Source organism: Pagrus major, chromosome 6 (genome assembly GCF_040436345.1).
Source record: "Pagrus major chromosome 6, Pma_NU_1.0".
Lineage (NCBI taxonomy): Eukaryota > Metazoa > Chordata > Actinopteri > Spariformes > Sparidae > Pagrus > Pagrus major.
In genome coordinates, this window is record NC_133220.1 from 2,517,065 (window position 1) to 2,542,141 (window position 25,077).

Here is a 25,077-nt window from a genome sequence, read left to right on the forward strand (position 1 = left end):
ACAACCATTCTTCAAACTTCGGCACGAGCTCTCCCTTCAAGATGACTTGGTGGTGCGTGGCACACACAGACTCTTAGTACCGGACAGTCTCCAACCAAAACTGATCTCCCTGGCACACGACACACACCAGGGAATTGTGAGAACAAAGCAGAGGCTCAGAGAAGCTTATTGGTGGCCAAGCATGGATGCCCAGGTCGAGGCAGCCATAAAAGCATGCATTACATGCCAATCACATGACAAGTCTGCAGTCACCCACACTACTCCACTACAGCCTGTGCCATACCCAGAAGGAGCATGGGAAAAAGTAGCTATTGATGTGGTAGGGCCCTTTGATAAGGCACCTATAGACTGTCGGTTTGCAATTACACTTATTGACTATCATAGCAAGTGGCCCGAGCTAACCTTTGTTCCACATGTCACTTCACGTACTGTTATTCAGTTTTTGTCTGCAGTTTTCAGCAGAGAAGGAGACCCCAAGGAGCTGGTTTCAGACAACGGCTCTCAATTTGTGTCACGGGAGTTTGAAACGTTTCTCTGTGACAGAGGCATTGTGCACAGGAAGTCTTCAGTCTACTATCCGAGGGCGAACGGAGAGATTGAACGTTTTAATCGCAGCTTGAAGGATAGTTTGCAGACGGCCTCACTGGAAGGAAAGCCATGGAAAGAGTTCACAAGGGAATTCCTACATGTCTATCGTGCAACTCCCCACTCTACAACTCAGCGCTCACCAGCTGAACTGTTGCATGGTCGACCCATGCGCACTAAACTTCATGTGGCCGGACGTCCACTTCCAGCAAACAAAACACTGTCTTCAAAACAGGTTGCTCTCAGAGTGAGAGAAACACAGAAGAAAAGCAAGGCTTACACAGACCGCAAGCGAGGGGCTACAGCTGTGTTCTTCAGATGTGGGTCATATGTCCGGGTGAAGAAACCTGGCATTCTTCCTAAAACCCAGTGCAAGTTTTCCAAACCACTCAGAGTGATGGAGAAAAGAGGACAGTATACCTACTTGCTGTCGGATGGAAGATGCTGGAACGCATCTTACCTTGCACCGGTTTCTCTTCCAGCACAGGAGGGTGACAGTGAGCTGTTGCCTCTGGACTTTGTGAATACACAATCAGATACACCACAACCAGAGACATCCACACCACAGGCCAGGCCAGTCAGGCTTAGAAGAGTGCCTGAGTGGACTAAGGACTTTGTTTGTTGAATGAAGTCTGGAAATATCTGAATGCACTTGATAATGTTCTGTTTTCAATGAGTAAGAATGTAACTGTTACTAATGAATCCATTGTTCTTTATGCAGGAGTTGAAATGTGGACACACTGTTAATTTTGTGTGTAACTGAGTGTAAAATAAGTCAGAATATAAGGAAAGAAAAGTTTGTTATAAAAATAATCTTATAGATGTGTTATACATGTCATGTTACAAGTCAGAGTAGCAAAGAAAAACAGTTTCATCTGAAATGTGAAAGCTATTGTTCATATAGACAATGTTTGCTTATTAAGGGGGATATGTGGTGTTTCCTCCTGAACGCTAGAGGCGCTATGAGACAGTAGACAGTGCAGGAGTAGAGTAGAGAAGAAGAAGTGAAGGAAATTGCCTCAAGCAAGATGCTACCTGTGTATGCTACCTGACCTGACGTCCTCCCGGTTTATTGTTTTGTATAAATAAAGTAAGTGAAGTAAAGTACGTCGACGCTTCTCATTACAATATCACAGGCTGCAGCTAATGTTTCCATTATTAATTAACCTCTTGTTATTTTTATTTAAATTAATCCATTAATGGTCTTTAAATCAAATCATTAAATTAAAGGTCTCAGGGTCCAATGTGCCTTTTTCTCCAAACCCAAAGATTTTCAGTTGACAGTGACATAAAGTAGAAAGTAGTCATGTTTGAGAAGGTGGTCAGTGATGATTACATCTTATTACATGCAGACCTGCAGACTGTGCAGTCAGGGCAGGATTAGGTGAAGACATCAGCACTAATAACAATCACCAGGCAGAAATGTTGGACTGCTTTCCTGATGTACTGCTGTTTCCTATTCCCCTGAGAGGCAGAGACGAGTTTCGATGTTTCTGGCACTGTGTAAAGTCATATACGTTGGTTTAAGGAGGAACATAGCAGAAGATTTAGTAGCACACTTTTGAGACTTGAATCAAGCTGACAGATGTTGATAGCTGCTTCAGCTTCAAGCTTACGTCAGTTTAACTGGAACTTTGTCTCTGCTGCAGAAAGATGGAAATATTTTGGTAATTCTAATATTTGTTTAGTCTTTAGACTTTTAGATGTTTCTTGGCCATTTTCACCTCAGTCACATTCTGTTGGAAGTCATCCACAAGCTTCTGGTCGTCCTGGCTGAATTTTAACCCCTCCTCTTGAAAGAATCGGGAAAATTCAACTAAATTTGTTGGCTTCCTGGCTCTGACTTGTTTCTTCAGTACAGTCCACATGTTCCTGAGTTATCCAGTCGTTTACCACTTGTGATGTGTGTTTGGGATCATTGTCCTGTTGGATCACCCAACTGTACCTAAGAGCCAAATCTTCTGGCTGATGATTTCAGGTTTTACTAAAGAATTTGGAGATGATCCTTCTTCATTATTATTCCATTTACTTTCTTTAGAGCAGCAGATCCACTGACAGCAGAACGGCCCCACAGCAGAACACTACCAGCACCATGCTGGACAGTAGGTTTGGTGTTCTGAGGTTAAAGGCTTCACCGTCTCTCCTCCAAACATGTTGCTGCTCATTGTGGCCAAACAACTCTGCTTTGAAATGGCTCCAAGTAACTTTCCTGACTTGTTCAAATCAATAATGAGCTCTTTCAGATCAATACTGAGCTCCTTAGACTTTCCCTTTGTAGTGTTTGTGGCTGAGTCTAATGGCTGCATCAAACAAGTCCAGAAAAGTCACCAGCTGTTGTCAATCAGAATCACTCAGAAGAAGTTAAGATGCTACAAAGAACATTTGATTCACACAACTTTCTATAATCATCTAAACTGATTGTTCAAGTTACTGTATGTATATTTATGATCCAGCAGATTTGGTCACATTTTCAGAAGACCGATAATAAATTCAGATTTGAACCAAACTTCATGAATGTTTTTAGTGACAAAGTAGTTTGTGTTCCACTTATTCATCACAGAAACATGAGAGCTGTAGAAATCATTGGAGCTGAAGGCTGCCATGATGAACATGTTCTTTACAAGTGGATGTAAAGTGTTGACCATGACTGTGTTACATCTAAACAGTCACTACAATATGTTTCTGAAAGCATTTTAGGCAGCAATGGGCAGAGTAGTGACAGACTCTTGGTTCATAGTTGCACCATCTGGTTCAGACAGTTTGATCAGAGTTTGGTGAGATGATCCTCACACGATACAAGAGAGACGGCAGCTTTGTCTCCTTCTCAACATCTGACTGTATCTTTGTGTCCGTGCATCAACAGTCTGTAGTTGATATGACAGCCCTGAAATCTGAAGGGTGACGTGTTTTGGCAGAGTTTTGCAGGTAAAAAGGTGAGGGGGCTCTGGGTGCAGGCAAAATAGAGAGAAGTTTAACATTGTTCATTTGTGTTTAGCACCAACATTGTAGTGACACAACGCTGGTTGTAAATCTAGTGTGAGTCTCACATTGTGCTTTTCTGCTTCTCTCCTGTCTTCTCTCTTAAACACAGTGTTTCAGTCAGTGACGGGATAAAAACAACATGATTACATCACTAGAGCCTTAGTTATACTTGATATCTCACAGTCCAGTAGTAAATGCTGTGCTGCCCTTAATAAGCTGCTGTTTATATTGTGTTCACAGGTGCATCTCCAAAGCCATACGTCACCACACTTTATGTCACAAAGGACTTGTCGCTGCTGCAGTGTGAAGTTCGAGGAGCTTCTCCAAAACCTAAAGTCGAGTGGCAGGACAGCACTGGAAACATCCTTCCTGCTGAGGAGCCTCAGGTCTCAGAGAGAGGAGGTCGTTACTACGTTACCCTCAACACCACTGTGACCAAGACTGACCTCTACCGCTGTGTAGCCACACAGGAGGAAATTAGCCATCAGTTATATGCTGAGACCTACGTGCCTTTCAGGGGTGAGATTTCTTTCCTGATGGTTTCTTTCCTGAAGAATTTTCATCGTTCACGTGTTATTAAATTTACATTTAATTGTTGTTTCTGCAGAGTCTATGTTCAGGGTAACAAACATGATATGCAGCAACATGTTGAGTTTGACATTTACTTTTTGTGATGTGTTTCAGAGGACTTATCCAGAGAAGTGGAGCAGTGGAGTTCGGCAACTATATTCCTTGTTCTGCTTGTTGCAGTTTTAGTTCTGGTTGCTGCTGTAATGTGCCGTAGATGTAAGTTTATATCATGTATTACACCAACATATCCATCATGTGCAGACATCAACATTACAGATACATTGTGTGATACGATCACGTCCAGACAGTTTGTTTCTGTCTCCTCAGATTTGAACCCTTCTGTTTATTTACATGAGGCCTCTGGTTCTAATACTGACTGATTAAATTAAAGTTAATCACTTAATTCACTTAACTTCCATCAGACAGACCTCTGAACATCACTCACTCATGTTCTTCGTATAGTTCACAAGTGAACATTTGAAAGTGGAGGCTCTACATCCTGAAGCTTTCTGCTGATAAACACAATTGAGACAAACAAAAAGGCTCATCTAGATACAAGTTAATACCTTTTAAAGAGGCGATATGTTGTTTTGAAGAAGAAATTCAAACTCAGAATTTTTATATTTACAATATTAATGAGTTAATAATACAAACTCAGAAATATGTATTTTTTCCAAAGCTGAATCAACAAGCTGTTCTCAGAGGAAAATAAGGTCCCAGAACACTGTTTGAAGGTAGAAACGTGGCAGGGTCCGCCACATATAAACAAAGTAAAACAGTATAAATTGTTTATTCAGTCATGAAAACAAATCAGTCAATGAAGATCTTTCTCTTCTGATTAAAAGTCGTTCACAAAACTACAGAATGCTCCTTTAATCCAGTTTATCATTTAATGAATGATGCTTTGGATTAACTCTCAAAATGGTTTGGTAAAAGACATCTGACTGCAGAAACGGACTTAAAACAGACGCACTGGACTCGTTTTCCAGATCTGTAGCTTTAACACTTCTGGTTTGAATGTTGTTTAATTTCTTTTAATGTAATTTTATGCCCCTGAAAAGCACTTTGAGTTGCGTCTGAATTGTGCTATACAAATAAACTTGCCTTTGGTGGTCGACCTCAGTGTAACATTGAACATTGAGATTCTTCTGTAAAACAATGAAAGTAAAACTGACTTTTAAAAGATGATACAAACATTAAAATCTGCACCAAAATCATTTCTGTAATGTAAACTTTTGTTTTCTGCAGATTCACTATGGGGAAGGCTTCGTCGTGATGATGCCTCATTAAGTCAGTCACCTCTCAGCAATGGTGGTTTGTAACAAATTACATTTATTCCACTTTCAACAAATCCCTCAGGCTGTAACCTTTAAAGGGACAGTTCAACACTTTAAGTAATACCCTTACCAGTGTTAGATTCAGGAGGTGGTTAGCTTAGCTTAGCATAAAGACTGGAAGCAGAAGGAAACAGACTAAAGTTAGAAATACACCTTCAGCACCAGGCTAACTGTTTCACCCTGTTTATGGGTTTGATGCTAAAGCTAAGCTAATGGCTTCCTGATTCCATCAGACTCCATATTGATAATGAATGAATTGATTAAGTTATGAAGCCAAAGAGCTGAACATGTTCTGGTATCAGCTCTGTGACTCACAGCTGTTGGTGCTCATTATTAACACTCAGGTGTCAAAGTGCTTCATTTGGCAGCAGAGTGAGTTTGAATTGGATGTTTATAATAATCCTAATATGTAGTGATGAAGCTGAAATCATGATGTGTCATTAAATGTGAGACGGTGATCTAATGTTATGTTTGGTGGTCGACCTCAGTGTCACATTGAACATTGAGATTCTTCTGTAAAACAATGAAAGTAAAACTGAAACCGTTCAGAGCAACTTTTCACTCTCCATTCTTGACTGTTTGAAAACAGACTTTTAAAAGATGATACAAACATTAAAATCTGCACCAAAATCATTTCTGTGTGATGTAAAAGTCGACTTTATGTAATGTAAACTTTTGTTTTGTTTTCTGCAGATTTACTGCGGAGAAGGCATTCAGGTGATACAGACAGTGCCTCATCAAGTAAGTCACCTCTCAGCAATGTTTGTTCGTAACAAATGACATTTACTTCACTTTCAACAAATCCCTCAAAACACACCTCTTCAAAACTTCTTACAATCACCAGAGAAGTTTGTTCTCCTCCTCCACTTTCTGATATGTTCCCTTTACTCACAGATTCATTTTCTTTTGTTGTTGTTTCCTTTGTTAAGTGACTTTAGTATCTAGAAAAGCACTATACGTTTAATGTATCATTATTAGTATTTACATTACATATACTCGAGTCCCTTTTTTGAATGAATTGTACTTTTCTGAGTAGTTTATTACAGAATACTTTTACTTGAGTAGATTGTCAGCTGGTCCCAGGTCTGCTGCTGCTCTGTTATCTACCACAGCCACGCCTCCACATGACATGAAGCAGGATAATGACTGAAGCTACAGCAGGAGTTTGGCTTTCTAATAACGCTAACCGCTAATATTCACAGACGCATTAACAACACACAGTACAATGAGCTGCAGAGCATCAGAGAACAGAGCTGACACTGAGCTGACAGAGAGCAGTAAGCATGGCGGCAGGAACGAAGGGTGCAGAGGTGCTGCAGCTCCCCTAAAACAAGGCATTATTAAAAACACTGATCGATAGGAGTGATCAGACTTGTAGCAGAGAGACAGAGAGAGAGAGAGCTCATATGTGGACGAGCAGGAAAGAGGGACAGAAGTGTCCACAGGACTTAAAAACTGTTGTTGATCATGAAGCGTAAGATTTCTCTACAACTCTGTGATTTGTCAGTCAGGGTCTCTGTGACCAACAGGAAGATCAGCGTTATATTCGCCCCTCTCCTCTATGAAACGTCTGTATCCTCACTGAGCTGCATTATTATAAACTATGAGGCTGTTTATTCAGGCAGTAACGTGCGTCTCTGTTGAGCCGGTCAGGCTGAAACCTTTAACAGAACAGTTCAACTCTTTATTTAATACCCTTACCAGTATTAGATTCAGGAGGTGGTTAGCTTAGCTTAGCATAAAGACTGGAAGCAGAAGGAAACAGACTTAAGTTAGAAATACACCTTCCAGCACAGTAGGTGTACAGTAGTACAGGAGTGAACTGTCCCTTTGAGCCAGTTAATCATCTGACATGAGATACTTTACATTAATACTTAGTAATATAAACGTTGACTTAATGTAATGTAAACTTTTGTTTTGTTTTCTGCACATTCTCATCCGTGGAAAATGCCTCCTACAGATGTTCCAGAGAATGACTCGCCAGGTAAGTCTCCTCTCAGCAATGGTGGTTTGTAACAAATTACATTTACTCCACTTTCAACAAATCCCTCAAAACACACCTCTTCAAAACTTTTTACAATCACCAGAGAAGTTTGTTCTCCTCCACTTTCTGATATGTTCCCTTTACTCACAGATTAATTTTCTTTTGTTGTTGTTTCCTTTGTTAAGTGACTTTAGTATCTAGAAAAGCACTATACGTTTAATGTATCATTATTATTATTTACATTACATATACTTGAATAAATTGTACTTTTCTTAGTAGTTTATTACAGAATACTTTTACTTGAGTCCTATTTTTTGGCTACTCTACCTACTGAATATGTATTTTTGATTCTGGAGTGAACTGTCCCTTTGAGCTTAGCATAAAAACAGACTAAAGTTAGAAATACACCTTCCAGCACCAGGCTAACTGTGTCACCCTGTTTATGGGTTTGATGCTAAAGCTAAGCTAATGGCTTCCTGATCCCATCAGAATCCATATTGATAATGAATTAACTGATTAAGTTATGAAGCCAAAGAGCTGAACATGTTCTGGTATCAGCTCTGTGACTCACAGCTGTGATTGCTCAGTGATCATTATTAACAGTTGAGTTTGAAATAGATGTTTATAATAATCCTGACAGGAAGTGATGGAAGCTGAAATCTTGACATAATTAAATGTGAGTCAGTGATTTAACAGGTTGAGGATTTATGTTTGGTGGTCGAGTTCAGAGTCGTCTTTAAAACACACTGACTGAAACCATTCAGATAAATCTTTCACTCTCCATTACTGACTGTTTGAAACAGACTTCAGAAAGATGAAACAAACATTAAAATCTTTGTTGTTCTGTTTAATACAAAGGTTGACTCTGCGTAATGCATACTTTTGTTTTCTGCAGATTCCCCGTTATTCGAGAGGTCTTTGACTCAGAACTGAGCATTAACAGCCTTCAGAGTGGCCACTGAAGTCTTCTCTTTGATACTTTGTGTGTGTGTGTGTGTGTGTGTGTGCTATATAATGTAATATACACAGATCAGGCATAACATTATGACCATTGACAGGTTAGTGAATAACACTGATTATCTCTGCATCATGGCACCTGTTAGTAGGTGGGATATATTAGGCGGCAAGTGACCATGTTGTCCTCAAAGTTGATGTGTTAGAAGCAGGAAAAATGGGCAAGTGTAAGGATTTGAGCGAGTTTGACACGGGCCAAATTGTGATGCTAGACGACTGAGTCAGAGCATCTCCAAAACTGCAGCTCTTGTTTCCAGTCTGCAGTGGTCAGTATCTGTCAAAAGTGGTCCAAGGAAGGATCAGTGTTTGTTAAATTTGTAAATTTCTCAGGGAACAATTTGTGGATCTTGATGAAAACAAATCTGGCGTTTTTAGGCTGCTGGTATCTATGAATGAGGACAAAACTAGAATTGATAAGAAATTTCACTTTCCATGATTTCAGGACTTCAAAGGATTTTAAGTGGATTTATATAGATTAACTTGCCTCTAAGTGTTTGGACGTGTGGGCGGATTGTAGAAATCCAGACCTTGTTTCGTCGCCCAGTTGATTTTATTCGGATCAATAATTGATTTTCTGACTTGTTCGATGCACCTTTTGGAGATAAACAAGGTGAAAACCTTTCTCCAGCTCGTTTTGTTTTATTAGTATCTGTCTACCAGAGTTGTTACAGTCCAACACAAATGATTGCTGTTTGTAGATATGTGTATATATTTGTGTATTCATACAGGAATAATGCGTCGCTGCAGTTGAGACTCGGCCTTATTGTTACGTTATGCTCATTTATTCAGAAGCCAAAGATCTTTAGTTACACACAGAGCTGGTATTTGTGCTGTGACCATCGATGTCGGTGAGGTCAGAAATATTCAGGAGGACAAACGTTTGTGTGAGGATGTGATTTGAGGGAAGTGAGTCTGATTCAAACGTTGGTCCTCGCCCCCCCTCTGTTGGGTTTATGGCAGTTATCCAGATGTGCTGCCATACGCTCACCTGTCTCTATTCCTGCACTGAGGTGCAACGTGAAGATGTTCCTGAATGTAGCTGCATGTGTGTGAACAGTGAAAATCACTGGTGGTGCCTTAAAAGACATTCACTCATTTACTGTCTGTACAGGAGGCTTCTGGATTATTTAATACAGAAGGTTTTTTTATTATTTGTGTTGGTTTTGTCGTCATTGATGGTCTGAAGGTTTGATTGTAACGTTTCTTCAGTTGCTTCACTGTTTCTTTATTAAATGTAAATGCTGCACTTTGTTCCTGCCTTGTATGAATTTACGGTGTCTGGATGTTATTACTGTTTTTGAAATGCTAAAGATTTTTACGAAAGAGTCTTTGAAGACAAACTTGCATCTTTTCAATTCAGTTGGTTTAAAGTTTAAACTTGTTTGTACTTGTTTTATGTATTTAGTTTAAACTTTGAACTAAATAAATAAAACAAGTTATAAAAAGTAATTTTGTGTTAATTTTACGAATGAAAGTTAAAACAATCAACAATCATGTTGTTTTTAGTTTAATTAAACAGTCTGTGTTTGGGGACAAACACATTTTTGGTTGTTGGACATTTGTTTAATGATTCACTCATTGATCTTCAAACTTGATTTTAGAATTGAAACCCATGAAAAATGTTGGTTTTCCTTCAATCACCTGATGCAAAATAATAGTTGTTGAACTGTGTATGACTCTGAATATGAAGCTGTGTCAGCGCTCGTCACTCGCTTTAATAAACTGATTTAAGCCCAAAAGGTTGAGACTGTGGTTGATAATCATTTCCTGTTCATTCTCATTGAAACTGCATCAGTTACTTTACACTGGACTCTTTGGTCAGTGGTGCAGGAAACACTCAGATCTTACAACACAACACAAAGAAACTCCTTCATGATTAAAGTCCTGCATTCAGAGTCACTAAAGGAAAAGTACAGAAGTAGTAGTTTAGTTTCAAAAGTAAAATGTCCCTTAGGACCAGTAAATGTTATGTTATGTACACGCACGTTCACACCCACACCTACATGCATGGGCACGCATACACACATGCACGCACGCAGATACGCACACACACACACACACACACACATAGAGCATAGTTCCTAATAAGCAATCACATAATATTGACTAATATTTTATATAGGCTGTAATTATCATACCGGGGAATACTAATGAACCCCAACCTGAACCTAAGGTTGGACTACACAGCTTTCATGTTTGGGCTGGGACACAACAGCAAGTCAGCAACAGACAGCAACATTCAACAACACTAGATCTTAATAGAAAAGCCTCAGACTGTTCCACCCACCAGCTGTATGAGTACAGACATCCGCGACACAGATATGAGACCGACAACATGCACTTTTGGACGATTTATTGACAGTTGCGTTTTTTTGGACAGGCAAAAAAAAACGCAACTGTCACCTACACTGTCATTGTGCGCTCTGCAGCGCTCGTTGTGAAGTGGCTCGCAGGTCGCAGACTCCGGCATCTCCGTGTGAATAGTGGTGTTCAAGCCAAGTCAACATTAATATACATATACATGACTTGGATCGATGAGCAGGGTGATCGGAATGTTTTTCCTGGTCAGCGGACCCCCCCCACACACACACACACGGCTGACCTGCAGCATATGGCACCTGCAGACCGGCTCCCTCCCCAGGCAACCCCGCCACTTAACACTCATAAAACAGAAAAATAGGCCGACCTGTACACAACACTAGTAAATACATAGAAACTAAATAGCAGAGTACTTAGCTCGCCCGGGGTCTGAGCTTGTGCCGCCGTCCGACTCCCCGGGGCGGCGGCGTCGCTGGGCGGCGAGGACAGGAGCTGCTGGCGGCTGGTGGCGGCTGCGCGGCCGCACAGGGAGCGATGACGGCACAGCCTCTCTGTGTGGACCCTGGTCTGGCTACAGGAGGCAACCAGCCCCCCCTCCTCACACCTGAGCTGCTGACCCCCCCTGGCTACCTGACGCCCTCCCCTCCTAACACCTGAGCTGCTGACCCCCCCTGGCTACCTGACGCCCTCCCCTCCTAACACCTGAGCTGCTGACTCCCCCTGGCTACCTGACGCCCTCCCCTCCTCACACCTGAGCTGCTGACTCCCCCTGGCTACCTGACGCCCTCCCCTCCTAACACCTGAGCTGCTGACTCCCCCTGGCTACCTGACGCCCTCCCCTCCTCACACCTGAGCTGCTGACTCCCCCTGGCTACCTGACGCCCCCCCCCCCTCCTAACACCTGAGCTGCTGACTCCCCCTGGCTACCTGACGCCCTCCCCTCCTCACACCTGAGCTGCTGACTCCCCCTGGCTACCTGACGCCCCCCCCTCCTCACACCTGAGCTGCTGACTCCCCCTGGCTACCTGACGCCCCCCCCCCCCTCCTAACACCTGAGCTGCTGACTCCCCCTGGCTACCTGACGCCCTCCCCTCCTAACACCTGAGCTGCTGACCCCCCCTGGCTACCTGACGCCCTCCCCTCCTAACACCTGAGCTGCTGACTCCCCCTGGCTACCTGACGCCCCCCCCCCCCCCTCCTAACACCTGAGCTGCTGACTCCCCCTGGCTACCTGACGCCCTCCCCTCCTAACACCTGAGCTGCTGACTCCCCCTGGCTACCTGACGCCCTCCCCTCCTAACACCTGAGCTGCTGACCCCCCCTGGCTACCTGACGCCCTCCCCTCCTAACACCTGAGCTGCTGACTCCCCCTGGCTACCTGACGCCCTCCCCTCCTAACACCTGAGCTGCTGACCCCCCCTGGCTACCTGACGCCCTCCCCGCCCACAGAGCGGTGCAGCCGGACGCGCTGCTCCTCTCTCCGCCATCAGTCACAGCTGCACCCGATCAGCCATTAAGGAGCCCCGCTGCTGACGTCACACACCAGGTGTCTCCCCTAATCTCACCACACTATGACACCACATTATACTGTGATCTCAAACCAAATCTGAGATCCCAACACACAAGACACCATTTTACAAGATCTTACTAACCATCTTCCCCGGGTGAGTCTGTCACAACGTTTAATCGGAAAAGCACCCGTTGAAACAGTCTCCCTCTTTTTTTTTATATAACAGCTTATGATGTAGCCTATATATTTAATTGCATATTTAATTATTAATTTTAATTTCTATATCCACAATTATCCCAGCATGGATCTATTATAAGACATATATATAATACATCCATGATTTTTCTTCTCCTCCTTCTTCTTCTTCTTCTTCTTCTTCTTCTTCTTCTTCTTCTTCTTCTGTGGTCAATAGCAAGAGTAAAATACACCTTTAATCCCGCTTGAACTGTGTCATGAACAACACAGATGATATTTGTCAATTAAAACAAATATTTTTCCAAGTCATTAAAATCGCAGTTTTGTTATTAATTAAGTAAAATCTCATGTGGTTTTGTGTTGAAGCGCTCAGTGAACGACATCGTCTCATCAACACACGTCACCAACACCAACATGGAGCCAACTGGACCCAGAAAAGGTCGTAAGAAAGAGAGAGTTGGTTCTGGTTCAGTTCTGTGAGCTGCTAATATACAGGAGCAGCTCTACCATGTTTAAGTTACGAGACGACGTCACTAACGACACTGTTGGCTGTGTAGTCTTTATAATGACGTCTGATATTTAATTAGTTTAATGACAAACTGAAACTTTATTGACTTGGAAAATTATCTTTTAAACTGAAAAACATCATATGTGAGATTCATGACACAATTCAAACAGGATCAGTGAATTATTTGTCAAATTTATCTGTTGAAGTCTTCTGAAATTAAAATCTCTTTTATTTCTTTGATCCCAGTTTGAACACAGAAACATCAGAAACAGTCACAACACACAGTTTTGACATTTTTCATGTTTTATTCAAACGTTTGTACAGAAATGATGAAGCGCTGCCTGAAGTGACATGAAACACTACAAGTGCATCATCAGTGAACAACAGAAACATCAGTGTGTAACTGGACCTGACAGACTGCCTGAGCACCTGGAAACATAATAAAGAACCAATACAGGCTCGTCCCAAATAATGCCAACAAATATAAAAGTCACATTATATTTACTTGTAGCTACAAAGTGTTCACACTGACTGACAGTGTTAACAGCAGCTTTAGTTCAGTGAAGTCTGATGGTTTTAAAGCACATGTGGAGCTCAGTCAGGAGCTTTAAGCGCTACAAGCAGTCTGATAATATTTGGTCAATAGACGGCATTTATACAGCACTGCTGCCCTCATTCATCCATTCACTCACTCACTCACTCACTCACTCACTCACTCACTCACCGATGGCAGTGAGCTACCATACAAGGTGCTGGTCTGACCATCGGGAGCAGTTTGGGCTTCAGCCTGTTGCTCGAGGACACTTGGACATGTGGACGGGAGGAGCAGATTATGAGGACATCTTATAAAAACAGTTGGTTTAGTTCAGGGACGGATTGAGGTCGTGTTAATGAGAAACATGCACATCGACAAACAGCCTTCATTTTTTTTTTATCTTGCTTCCATGTCAACTATCTGCCTCAACACAACCTGAACCTGAAATTAATTTTAACTTAAAAACCAAGTTTTAATCCTCAAACTGCCTGAAATAAGAGAAGACCAGACAAAATGTCTTCACCATCATCCAGCATGGTGGAAACACACACAACAGAGAACTTCACAGCACATGTAGAGCTGGTTACTCTTATGGATCAGTTGGATTCAGTCCAGTTAGTTCTTCTCCGCTCTTCTTTTTGTCTGCAGGGAACAAAACAAAGTTACAGTGAAGAAAGTCCCACCTGACCTGATCCTACTGAGTGTAAATACACACAGAATGATTAATGTCAGAGAGGATAAAACAACTGTCAAGACTCTGAACATGAAATACATAAAAAGAATGAGTTGTGTCTGTTCATCATTAATATGTTGAAACAATATTTAATCTTACCTTTCTTACAACTGACTGTGATGCAGCCCGTGGCCTGAAGCACAGCTAGAAAAATACCAACACCAACGAAAAGGAGGCTGACAACTCCAGCAACGATCCATCCAGCAGACGACCCTGAAACAGATACAAAGTGAGTGCATCAGTCAGAAGGTCAGTGCAGATGATAAACAGCAGACTGGACCTCACAGCTCACACAGAACAACTAAAGGTGAGTCTGCTCCTGAAATCTGAACTTGTTTCACATGAAAACTCCACTGGGATGAATGTGAGCAGGAACAGTGATGTGAGCTCTGATCTCAGGTCCAGTTTCCTCCTGCTGGGCTCCACAGCTCAGAGGCTGCTTCTGGTTCTGGTCCCAGCAGTGAAGAAATAAATGGACTTAGTTACAGTCCATCACTTTGATCTGACAGTAAAAACACAGGATCATCTGATAAAATATAAAACTTCTTCACAATACTTTTACTGATACTTTTACACTTTTACTCAGGTGGACTTTTACTTGTAACAGAGTATTTTTACTTTGTGTTTCTGCTTCTTTCACTTCAGTAAAGTATCCGAGTACTTCTTCCACCACTGACTACTGTCCAGAAACATGAAGGTTAAAATCACTGTGAGCTTCTTGGTGCTGGTCGGCTCCACAGTTATTGGGCCTGATGGGAGCAGATCAACACACAGTCTGTAGATTATTGAAGTTGAGTCTCAGTAGAAGACTGAAGTTTTCACTCAGTTTGAAACATTTTAAACATTTTAAAAATCTGATGAGGATCCTTTAGATCTGATTAATAAAAAGTGTGACTATCTGTAATGAGAGGGACTTTTTACAGTGTAAAAATGAGCCTGGTGCTGCCCTCTAGTGGACAAACTGTGTCATGAAGACTCTGATTCTCAGTCACAGTCAAACATCAGTAAATGTTGGAGGTGCTGAACATTTCTTCACTCCTGGTTTCAGGCTCAGACAGAAGAGGAAGACTCCTGCTCAGATGTATAAACCACAGTGTTACAGTTCATCTCATGTTTTCATCTTATTTTCACTTTAAGTCAAAACTTAATGCTGGATTTTAAGTTAATTCATCTTGTAATTAACCAACTCTGCTGCAGTTAATGAATAAAGTACCAGGAAGCTGTTTGTCATGTTGGACCTTCACTGCAACACAACGGTTATAATTACAAGTTTACATCGTCCAGTAAAAGCTGCAGCTCCACAGCCTTTATGTTCAGTGTCATGAAGAAGTATCTGACTCCTTCCTGATTTATTCCATGTTTGTATATTTGTCACATTTAATTGTTTCAGATGTTCAAACAGAATCAAATATGAGGCAGAGAAAACCTGAGTTAACACAAAATACAGTTTCTAAATGAGCAATTTAATTATTGAAGGTAAAAACCAGGACGACAAAGTCTTTTTTAAATCATTGAACACTAAGAATGATGTCACCATTAAGAGGCACATGGGTTTCAGCATGAATGAAGGTTTTCAGGCCCTAAATCACACCCTGCTTCTTCATCTATTTTACTGTCACTGGGACCATAACTGACTAAATGAACATCATGTTGAGTTGAAGAAGACTTGAAACTAGAGACTGAGGCCATGAACTCATCAGGAGACTGTTTACTGAGGGAATAAATCAGGTGAGAAGCAGCTTCCACACAATCACACCTCTTTCTGAGCCCAGTGGAGTCGCCCCCTGCTGGTCGGTAGAAAGACTGCAGGTTTAAGGCACTTTCACACCTGAAGGCTTCGACTATATTTTATACAGTCGATGATCGGGACTGTTTTAAGTTTAAAAAGCTTTAAGTTGATAAAAAAAGATCACGACTCACTAAAAAATTATCTTGAATTGACATCACATGAGATTTGTTGTCTGATATATTTTTTATTTCACTAAAGTCAGAGAAAAAATGTGTTTTAAAATATGAAACATTAAGTGTTTAAAAGCTTTTGTTTGAGTCTCTGACAACAACTCAGATTAACAAACATTCAGAGACAGACGGGTACAAGTACTCAAGTACTGAGCTTATAATTGTACTCTAATTTATGTAACTTTATACTTCTACTTCACTATATTTCAGAGGTAATATATTGTACTTTTTACTCCACTACATTAATCAGACAGATAAAGTTACTAGTTACTTTGATCTAAACTCATAAAATATAATTACATGTAGAGTTAAAGTTTGCTCCTAGTTTTCAGTCTGAGTTCAGTTTGTAGTTGAGAAATAAAATAATAAAGTCATCAGTGAGTAAACTCTTCTCTTCCTGTCTGAGTGTCTTCATGGTGTTTGTTGTGTGATTCATGTGTAACTCGGCTGCTGTAACGCTGCAGTTTGTCATTGGGATTAATAAAGTCTCTCTCTAATCTCTCTAATCTAAACAGAGCTCACAGTGACGCCTCTCTGACGGCTTCACTCTGCTGTTGCTGGGCCTGTCTGGTGACATTGTCTTCATATTATACTTGTCACGATCTATTAGTAAACTGAAATCAAGTATTTATTGGCCACAGACTTTGCTACTTCTGTCAATCTAACAAAAATTAGTTAATACCGCTTTATCGATGAAATCACAGATAACCGGCGACGCTTACGTTTGGGTCGGTACCACAGGCTGGTAGACAGACTACATACATCATACACTAACAAACATCATCCCTATGGCATCAACACAGTAGCATTTGGTGACCATCAACATTCTTACTGCCCCCAATCAAGGCAGTGTAGAACCGGGCCTGCAGTGAGGACCTCTCCTGATCCACCAACACTGCATCACTGGCGCAGAAAGCGCAGCGGCGCCTCCACTTCCTCCGCAAACTCAAGCCAGCGAGAGCTCCTCCGTCCATCATGTGCACATTTTACCGGGGCACCATTGAGAGCATCCTGACGAGCTGTATCACTGTGTGGGGCGGGAGCTGCACTGACTGCAACAAAAAGCCCTGCAGCGCATAGTAAACACAGCTGGAAAGATCACTGGTGCCGCACTCCCTCCCTGCAAGACACATACACCACCCGCCTCACCCGCAAAGCGACCGTGATGGTGAGCGACGCCAGCCGCCCCGCACAGTCTGTTCAGCCTCCTGCCCTCTGGGAGAAGATACCGGAGCCTCCGTGCTTCATCCACCAGACTCACAACCAGCTTCATCCACCAGACTCACAACCAGCTTCATCCACCAGACTCACAACCAGCTTCATCCACCAGACTCACAACCAGCTTCATCCACCAGACTCACAACCAGCTTCATCCACCAGACCCACAACCAGCTTCATCCACCAGACTCACAACCAGCTTCATCCACCAGACTCACAACCAGCTTCATCCACCAGACTCACAACCAGCTTCATCCACCAGACTCACAAACAGCTTCATCCACCAGACCCACAACCAGCTTCATCCACCAGACTCACAAACAGCTTCATCCACCAGACTCACAACCAGCTTCATCCACCAGACACACAACCAGCTTCATCCACCAGACTCACAACCAGCTTCATCCACCAGACTCACAACCAGCTTCATCCACCAGACTCACAACCAGCTTCATCCACCAGACTCACAAACAGCTTCATCCACCAGACTCACAACCAGTTTCATCCACCAGACTCACAAACAGCTTCATCCACCAGACCCACAACCAGCTTCATCCACCAGACTCACAAACAGCTTCATCCACCAGACTCACAAACAGCTTCATCCACCAGACTCACAACCAGTTTCATCCACCAGACTCACAACCAGCTTCATCCACCAGACTCACAAACAGCTTCATCCACCAGACTCACAACCAGCTTCATCCACCAGACTCACAAACAGCTTCATCCACCAGACTCACAACCAGCTTCATCAACCAGGCTGTCAGGAAGCTGAACTCTCTCCCACTCCCCCCAAAACACTCTGGCCTCTGAACCTTCAGACTGACTGTCTTTTGCACTATTACAAATACATCACACAGAAACTTTTTGCTGATTACTGACTGCCTTCTTTTGCACTACATATCATACAGAAACTGGACATACTGTACATACAGGAACATAGTAGTTTTTTTTAATATATTTTATTGTCTATTTAATGTTAGTAAATGTCTTTATTTCTGTCGTGCACCTTATTCATACTTTAGTGTTAGGAAATGTCTTCATCTTGTTGTGCTTGTGCACTTTATTTCTCTCACCGTGGGATAGTGAGAGACGTCTTTTCGATTCCTCTGTATGTCTGCTACATGTGGAGAAATTGACAATAAAACTTCAGTGTGTGTTTTGGTGAAATAATAATTCTTCAATTTAACAACATTTTTCTTTTGGAAGTTAAATGAGTGTCAGGATCAGGCTGCAGCAGCCATTTATAAATCTGTTACTGAGTTTGTGGGTGAAGATCAGACTGATCTCAACATCCTGAAGACGTGTATGAAAACTCATAAACCAGCAAGAATTAAAATGATTGAAGTGTTAATACACTGCTTAGAATGATCTCACCATTAAGAGGCACATAGATCTCAGCACCAGTCTGATGGCCGATTTCCTCCTGAGTGACGACACAGCGGAAGTTGTCCATCTTAGTCAAAGCAGCTTGGAGGACGATGTCGTAGCTGTCTCCTCTTTCTGTGACCTTCACATCTTTAACAGGGAGGATGTTTCCAGAACTGTCCTGCCACTCGACTTTAGGTTTTGGAGAAGCACCAAAAACTTCACACTGCAGCACCATCCCATCATCTGTTTTAATACTTGTGACAGATGGTTTTGAAGCTGCACCTGCGAAACAAAAGATGACATTAGATTTAATTACAGCATCAGAAATGTAATATTGGGATGTTTTTTGTTCATCACATCTCTGCTTGTTGATTAGAGCGAGTTTAAGATGAAAGAAAAACACAAGAAACCAAAAAGTAATAAAAAGCATGATGAGGCTCAGTTACAGCTCCAGCATTATTCAACAGAGGATCATATTTCAGACACATTTAACTTCTACAAAGAGTTTGTAACTATTTACAACTAAAACACTTTTTCTGACTCACATCATGACAGAAACACATCAACAGTGAAGACTTTACAGCAGCTCCTGAACTTTTACACATTTGTTGTGCTTAAAAAAAACATTAAAGGACGTCATGTGAGCTTTGTTGTCTATTTACATTAAAGTAATAAAGAAAATGTGTTATGAAATGTGAAACACAGGGTCATTAAAAGCTTGTCCCCTTCTGTTAACAGGGCTCGGGTGTGGCCACTTTAATAGGAACACCTGTACAATCTAAAGCAGGGCTGAGCAACATATACAATATATACTGTTGTCATGATGTGAGACTATATATTGTCTTAGATATTTGATATTCTCACATGGTGATATGTCATAACTGTTGTCTTTTCCAACACAACTGTTCTGACTTTAACTTCACTTTTATGATGAATTAATGTTCAGTTTCTGTCGACACTGTCATCGAGGTGTTAGTTAAATAAAATCTTTATCACTGAGCTCGTAGTTAGTGACGTGTTGAACTGGACTGTATTATATTCAGAGGTGTTTCTAATATTCTGACCCGTCATGTTTGTAAACAGGGAGGACAAAAAAACAGAAACACCTCTCAGTGTGATGTAGTTCAGTACAACACCACCTTTAACTGTGACCTCAGTAATAAACACACACTTTCATTTGCACATTTCAGACAAAGTCGACACAAACTGAACATTATAAAGTTCATAAAAACAGAATTAGTGGCAGAGCTGCTGTATTAAATTACAATATATACATAAACATATTTATACTGCTGTACATACTGTATATATGTGATCTATAGTGTGAACACTGTGTTCATATCAAACCTCCAGCTGTTTATTCTCTACATAACGTCTCACTGACGTTACTTTGCTCTGATACCTGCATTGTATATTTTGCCTTCTGGAAATTGGAATATTGAGCGTTTATAACTTTGAATGTGTTTTTGTCACTGAGATGATCAAAGCACAATATTTACAATTAACTCAACAGATGTGAGTGTGTTGAATGATACTGAGGCCTGTGGAGCTGATGACAGCCATTTTCTATTAATGAGAGCTGGGGAGTGACGTCATCAGAATCAGGACTCACCTGGGATGTTTTCACCTGTTCTGTCTCTTAAGACTTGATCTGAAAGGAAAAACAAACACATGTTAGATTGTTTTGAAACAGACAGGTAATACTGTGTAAAAGTCATGTTTCATCTACTATAGACGGCTGAAATTTCATTGCACAGAGACATAATCTGCAGCCTGTCTCTGATATCAGGCATGTTTGATACAGAGGTCATCTCTCCAGATGTGGCTGCAGCTCTGTGGGCTCGAGGCCCTGCCAGATGTGTATTCTGACCACAACAAAAGTCCATCTGGGACTCTTGAACCAGTCGCAGCAGTAAATGAGCCGACATCTTTATCTGTTTAATGAAAGCACTCACCAACAACAAGCTCAATGTTGAATGTTTGTCTCTGAAGATGTGGAAAAATGCAGCTGTAGTTCCCGCTGTCGGCCATCTTTGTTTTTGTGATCTTTATGGAGGCGTCGCCGTTCATCAGTTGATCTTGAAAATGTGAGACTCGATCTATGAACTGCTGATCTTCACTTCTGAAGATTCCTGAATCATAAAAGAAAACCTCCTGCCGACTTTCATCTTTCCTCCAGTCAAAGGTCTTTCCTGTGATGTCCTCCTTGGTGCTGAGCGAACAGGGTAAAACAGCATCACTGTCTTGTTTCACGACCACTTTGACACCTGGAAGATAAAAACATGTGTTACTCAGTATGTTAACATGCAGAGTCACCTGGGGCCTGTTTCAGGAAGCAAGTTTAACAAACTCTGAGTCAAAACCTGAACTCTAGGTTGACCAACTCTGAGCTGAGCTTTCAGAACAGATGTTAACAATGAGTTCAATCAACTCTGAGTCAAGGTTCCCCTGAGTGAAGCTCGTGCATGAGGATATAAAAAGCCCTCATCAGTGGAACGCAGATAACATGATCCACCATGGCAACAGGTGACGAAAGCCTCGATCCTCCTACTTCTCCCCAGTGGAGTTGGAAATATTAATGACTGCATGTGCAGAAAATGAGCATATTTTCAAAAGAAAAAGCAATACTGAGGCAGCAGCAAAAGAGCGACAGCTTGTGTGGCAGAACATTGCTGACCGAGTCAATGCGTGAGCATTAATTGGAGAAAAAAAAGAAATGTTTCGTCTTGAGTGTTCCACTCATTCAACATTTATATTCTATATGTGTGTTTGAGCGCACAGGTGCAACCCAACAGGCACAAAACGGACCTGGCAGCAACTAAAGATGAAATATAAAAATAAAGTCCAAACAGGTAAGGTATAATTTAATTACAAGCAGTTGTGGTGTTGTTTAGCCTGCCCTCATTAAACAGCATTCAGTGGCTACATTCAACATGTGATAGCGATATTTAAGTAATTAGGGAAATCCCCTAAACAAAGAAAAAGCCAAATCTTCAGCCATCCCATCACTGCCAGTGTTTAATATTGTCTATATGAAAGCCACACCTGAATGCCTGTTGTACATGCACGTCTCCAAATTTGTGTTTTCTGGATATGTTCAAATTTGACCTCCAGTATAGGCAACAGAAAAAAGGCTGAGGCAGGTGGCGTCCACCACCACCACCGCTCACAGAGGCTGAAGAGATGCCCTCAGTCAGAACAGTGGGCGACCTGTTGCTGAGGGCGTCTCTGGGGGGAGCTCATCAGAGCCACGCCCCAGGACACAAGGGCCTACATGAGAGGTAAGTTATTCAAATGAATGGCATATTTACATTCATGCTTTTTCTACTGTTAGCTCAGTAATGGCCATCCATTCATCATAGACACAACTTGGCACACTGATTTTTCAACAACAAAAGATGAACTGTACAACATTTGTACTTCCAGGAAATAAAGAAGACCTCATAAAATAAGAGGCATATTGTCTTTCTTTGACACTGGGGAGGTGATGGGTCAGTTAGAAATGGTTGAAGCATATCATGTCTCTAACAGCTCTTCCATCTCGTGCATCAGCAGGGGGGTTGGATTATTGTCTGGATCATCAGACCGCTGATAATGATAAAACATCCAATCGGGGTCTGATAATCCCGATGGAGATTTCTGCGGAGTATTTGCGCTCCGACATCAACTGGTTCCTCGAGAAACGGACACGCCGTGTCTGCCACTGCCTTCAGTCTGCAGGCTTCAACTGAAGAGCAGGGAAACTCAGGGTTAGTTGAAACAAACCTGCCAGCGAGCAGGTTTGTTTCACGGAGTATGTTGCCCAGGTAACTGACTCAGAGTTGAGCTGAACTGTCTTTGTGAAACCGAAAAACCAGAGTTTCCCTCATCTCAGGGTTGACAAGGTCAGGGGTTTCACTAAACCTGCTTCTGAAACGGCCCCTGCTGATGACTTTTTGTGTGATTTGTGGTTGTTGCTTTGTTTTTGTCCACATTTCATAAAACCACTGAAACATATTGTTACAGTTGTTCACAGGTTGAAGTTAATAAAACAGCAGCAACACTTTACAATGAGGTACAAAAATATGAGTAGTTACTGAGGAGGGAGTGAGGAATGAATCAACCTGATAATTAATGAATCGTTAATGAATAATTCCTGATTAACTTGGATCCAAAGACTTTACAGCAGATAATTTTAGAGAACAGGCTGAGATACTATATTCATTAATCATCAGGTGATGACTCGTTCATAATTATCTGTGAATCAACAGACTGAAGACTCTTAATGAGCTGCTGCTGATTACCTGAGAAGCTGAGTGGCACAAACTAGTAACAACTTATTAATTACTAATTACTTAATCATTAGTTAACTATTCAGATGATGATTGATAATCAATGAGTCCACCTGGTAACTACTCTGTATTATGTTTTACTAAAGAGTAAACAAAAATAAAAATAAAGGACAGCACTCAGATTAAACTGTTTATTCTCTCCTCGCTCACTAAAGAGTAACTAATGATTAACTAATGATTAACTAATGATTAACTAATGATCTGACCTGGTAACTATTCAGTATCATGTTTCACACTGATTCATATATAACTCATGAATAAAGTGACTCTAACCCACAGATATTTATTTATGTATTAATGTATTTAATGTTTAATTGCTGAGGGACCAGTTTGTGTTAAACCTGCTGCACACTACAGCTTTTATAGCCGAAGCTAATCAGTAATGAACGTCACCATGAACTCATCATCAGCTGATGATTGATCGATAACGTGTCTCCCAGTCTGTCCTGTGGTAACTCATTATCTACTATATAGTTTATATGTAACTCATTAACGATCCAATAACTATCAAGTCCTTCCTGATGAAGATCTGCGCCACGTCTCTGTTTTATTGAGGGAACTACTTTAGTTCAAAGTGAACTGAACTTTAAGAGTCAAAGTCCAACAATCACAACATCCTGAAGGTTTCATGTCTGCACGAGCGTTTCTGTGAAACCTGTGCGTGTCTGCAGCAGGATGGAGACGACGCACACGCACACACGCACGCACGCACGCAGGCACACACACAGCAGTGATGACGACATCATTACAGAGCATTTCGAGATTAAAACTCAGCATCATCCAGCTGTAATTCTCCTGTAATCGATCCAATCAATACTATCGATGTGTGCTGATGATCAGGGTGCGTGTGTGACGTCACAGCGCGCTGAGCAGGTGTCTTGTACGCACTAAAGCAGGAAGCAGCTGATGAACATCCCGCATGTTTCCGCATTGTTCCGCTGCTCAGATGAAACAAAGTGAGAATTAAAGACTGTCAGTGAGTGATGATCAGTTTTCTTACCGTCTCCAGCAGCAGACGTTTCTCCAGAGCAGCTCAGCAGACAGAGACACACGAGAGGAAGAAGCTCCATAGTTGTGATGTCCTCTGAGGACTTCACCACACTGATGGTGTCTCTATATGACGGAGCTTCACACACTCCTCAACACCCTGACTGGTTCATCACAACCTGTTTCTGCTCCTCAGCCTGCAGCTAAGGCACTTCCGGTACTAATATTTCAGAATAAAAGCGCCATCACCAGGCCTGCAGCTGCCATCGCATTTTGTCTGGGTGTTGGCCACTGAGAGGAGGGAAGTAACGAAGTACAAATACTTTGCTACTGTACTTGAGAAGATTTTTCAGGTATCTGTACTTCACTGTTGTCTCTTTGGTTTTATTTCTTTGATCACAGTTTGAACACAGAAACATCAGAAACAGTCACAACACACAGTTTTGACATTTTTCATGTTTTATTCAATCGTTTGTATAGAAATGATGAAGCGCTGCCTGAAGTGACATGAAACACTACAAGTGCATCATCAGTGAACAACAGAAACATACATGAACTCTGATAAATAATAAAAACAGCTGCCAGAATAAGACACAACAGTTCAACAGCTGCACAAACTGAACATTAAACCTTCATGAAGGAGGATTTACTGCACGACTGTTGTATCAGACTGCATCAGCTTCAGCTCGCTGTACCTAATAAACTGGACACTGAGTGTTGAGTTCAGTGTGTAACTGGACCTGACAGACTCTGGATCAGAACCTTAACAAATACAAAGAAGCAGGACAGACTCGTCCATACAGAAGATCATTTCTGACAGGTGAAGACAATAAATAATGAAAACCAAGAGTTCATAAAAATGAAATATTCCCATGGAAAATCATGATTATGAGATTAAAATTTTAGTGTTTTATCTCATAATTATGATGTTTCCTC

At 41.6% G+C, this 25,077-nt stretch overlaps 1 protein-coding gene and 1 long non-coding RNA gene across 2 annotated transcripts in view; one reads left to right on the top strand and one right to left on the bottom strand.

Annotated features, from left to right (window-relative positions):
* The window catches only part of LOC140997596 (butyrophilin-like protein 1), a 104,503-nt gene extending 80,182 nt beyond the window's left edge, over nt 1–24,321 (bottom strand). The window contains exons 1-2 of the mRNA XM_073467543.1: nt 24,155–24,321; nt 20,779–21,090 (exon numbers count right to left, since the gene is read on the bottom strand). Coding sequence (XP_073323644.1) covers nt 20,779–21,090; nt 24,155–24,224 — 382 coding nt within the window. The 5' untranslated portion in view covers nt 24,225–24,321. The remainder of the gene's footprint in view (nt 1–20,778; nt 21,091–24,154) is intronic.
* LOC140998877 (uncharacterized) lies at nt 3,752–6,185 on the top strand. The gene is made up of 3 exons (XR_012179462.1): nt 3,752–4,086; nt 4,252–4,353; nt 6,168–6,185. It is a non-coding gene; the product is annotated as an uncharacterized lncRNA (long non-coding RNA).
* Nucleotides 24,322–25,077: the final 756 nt, after the last annotated feature.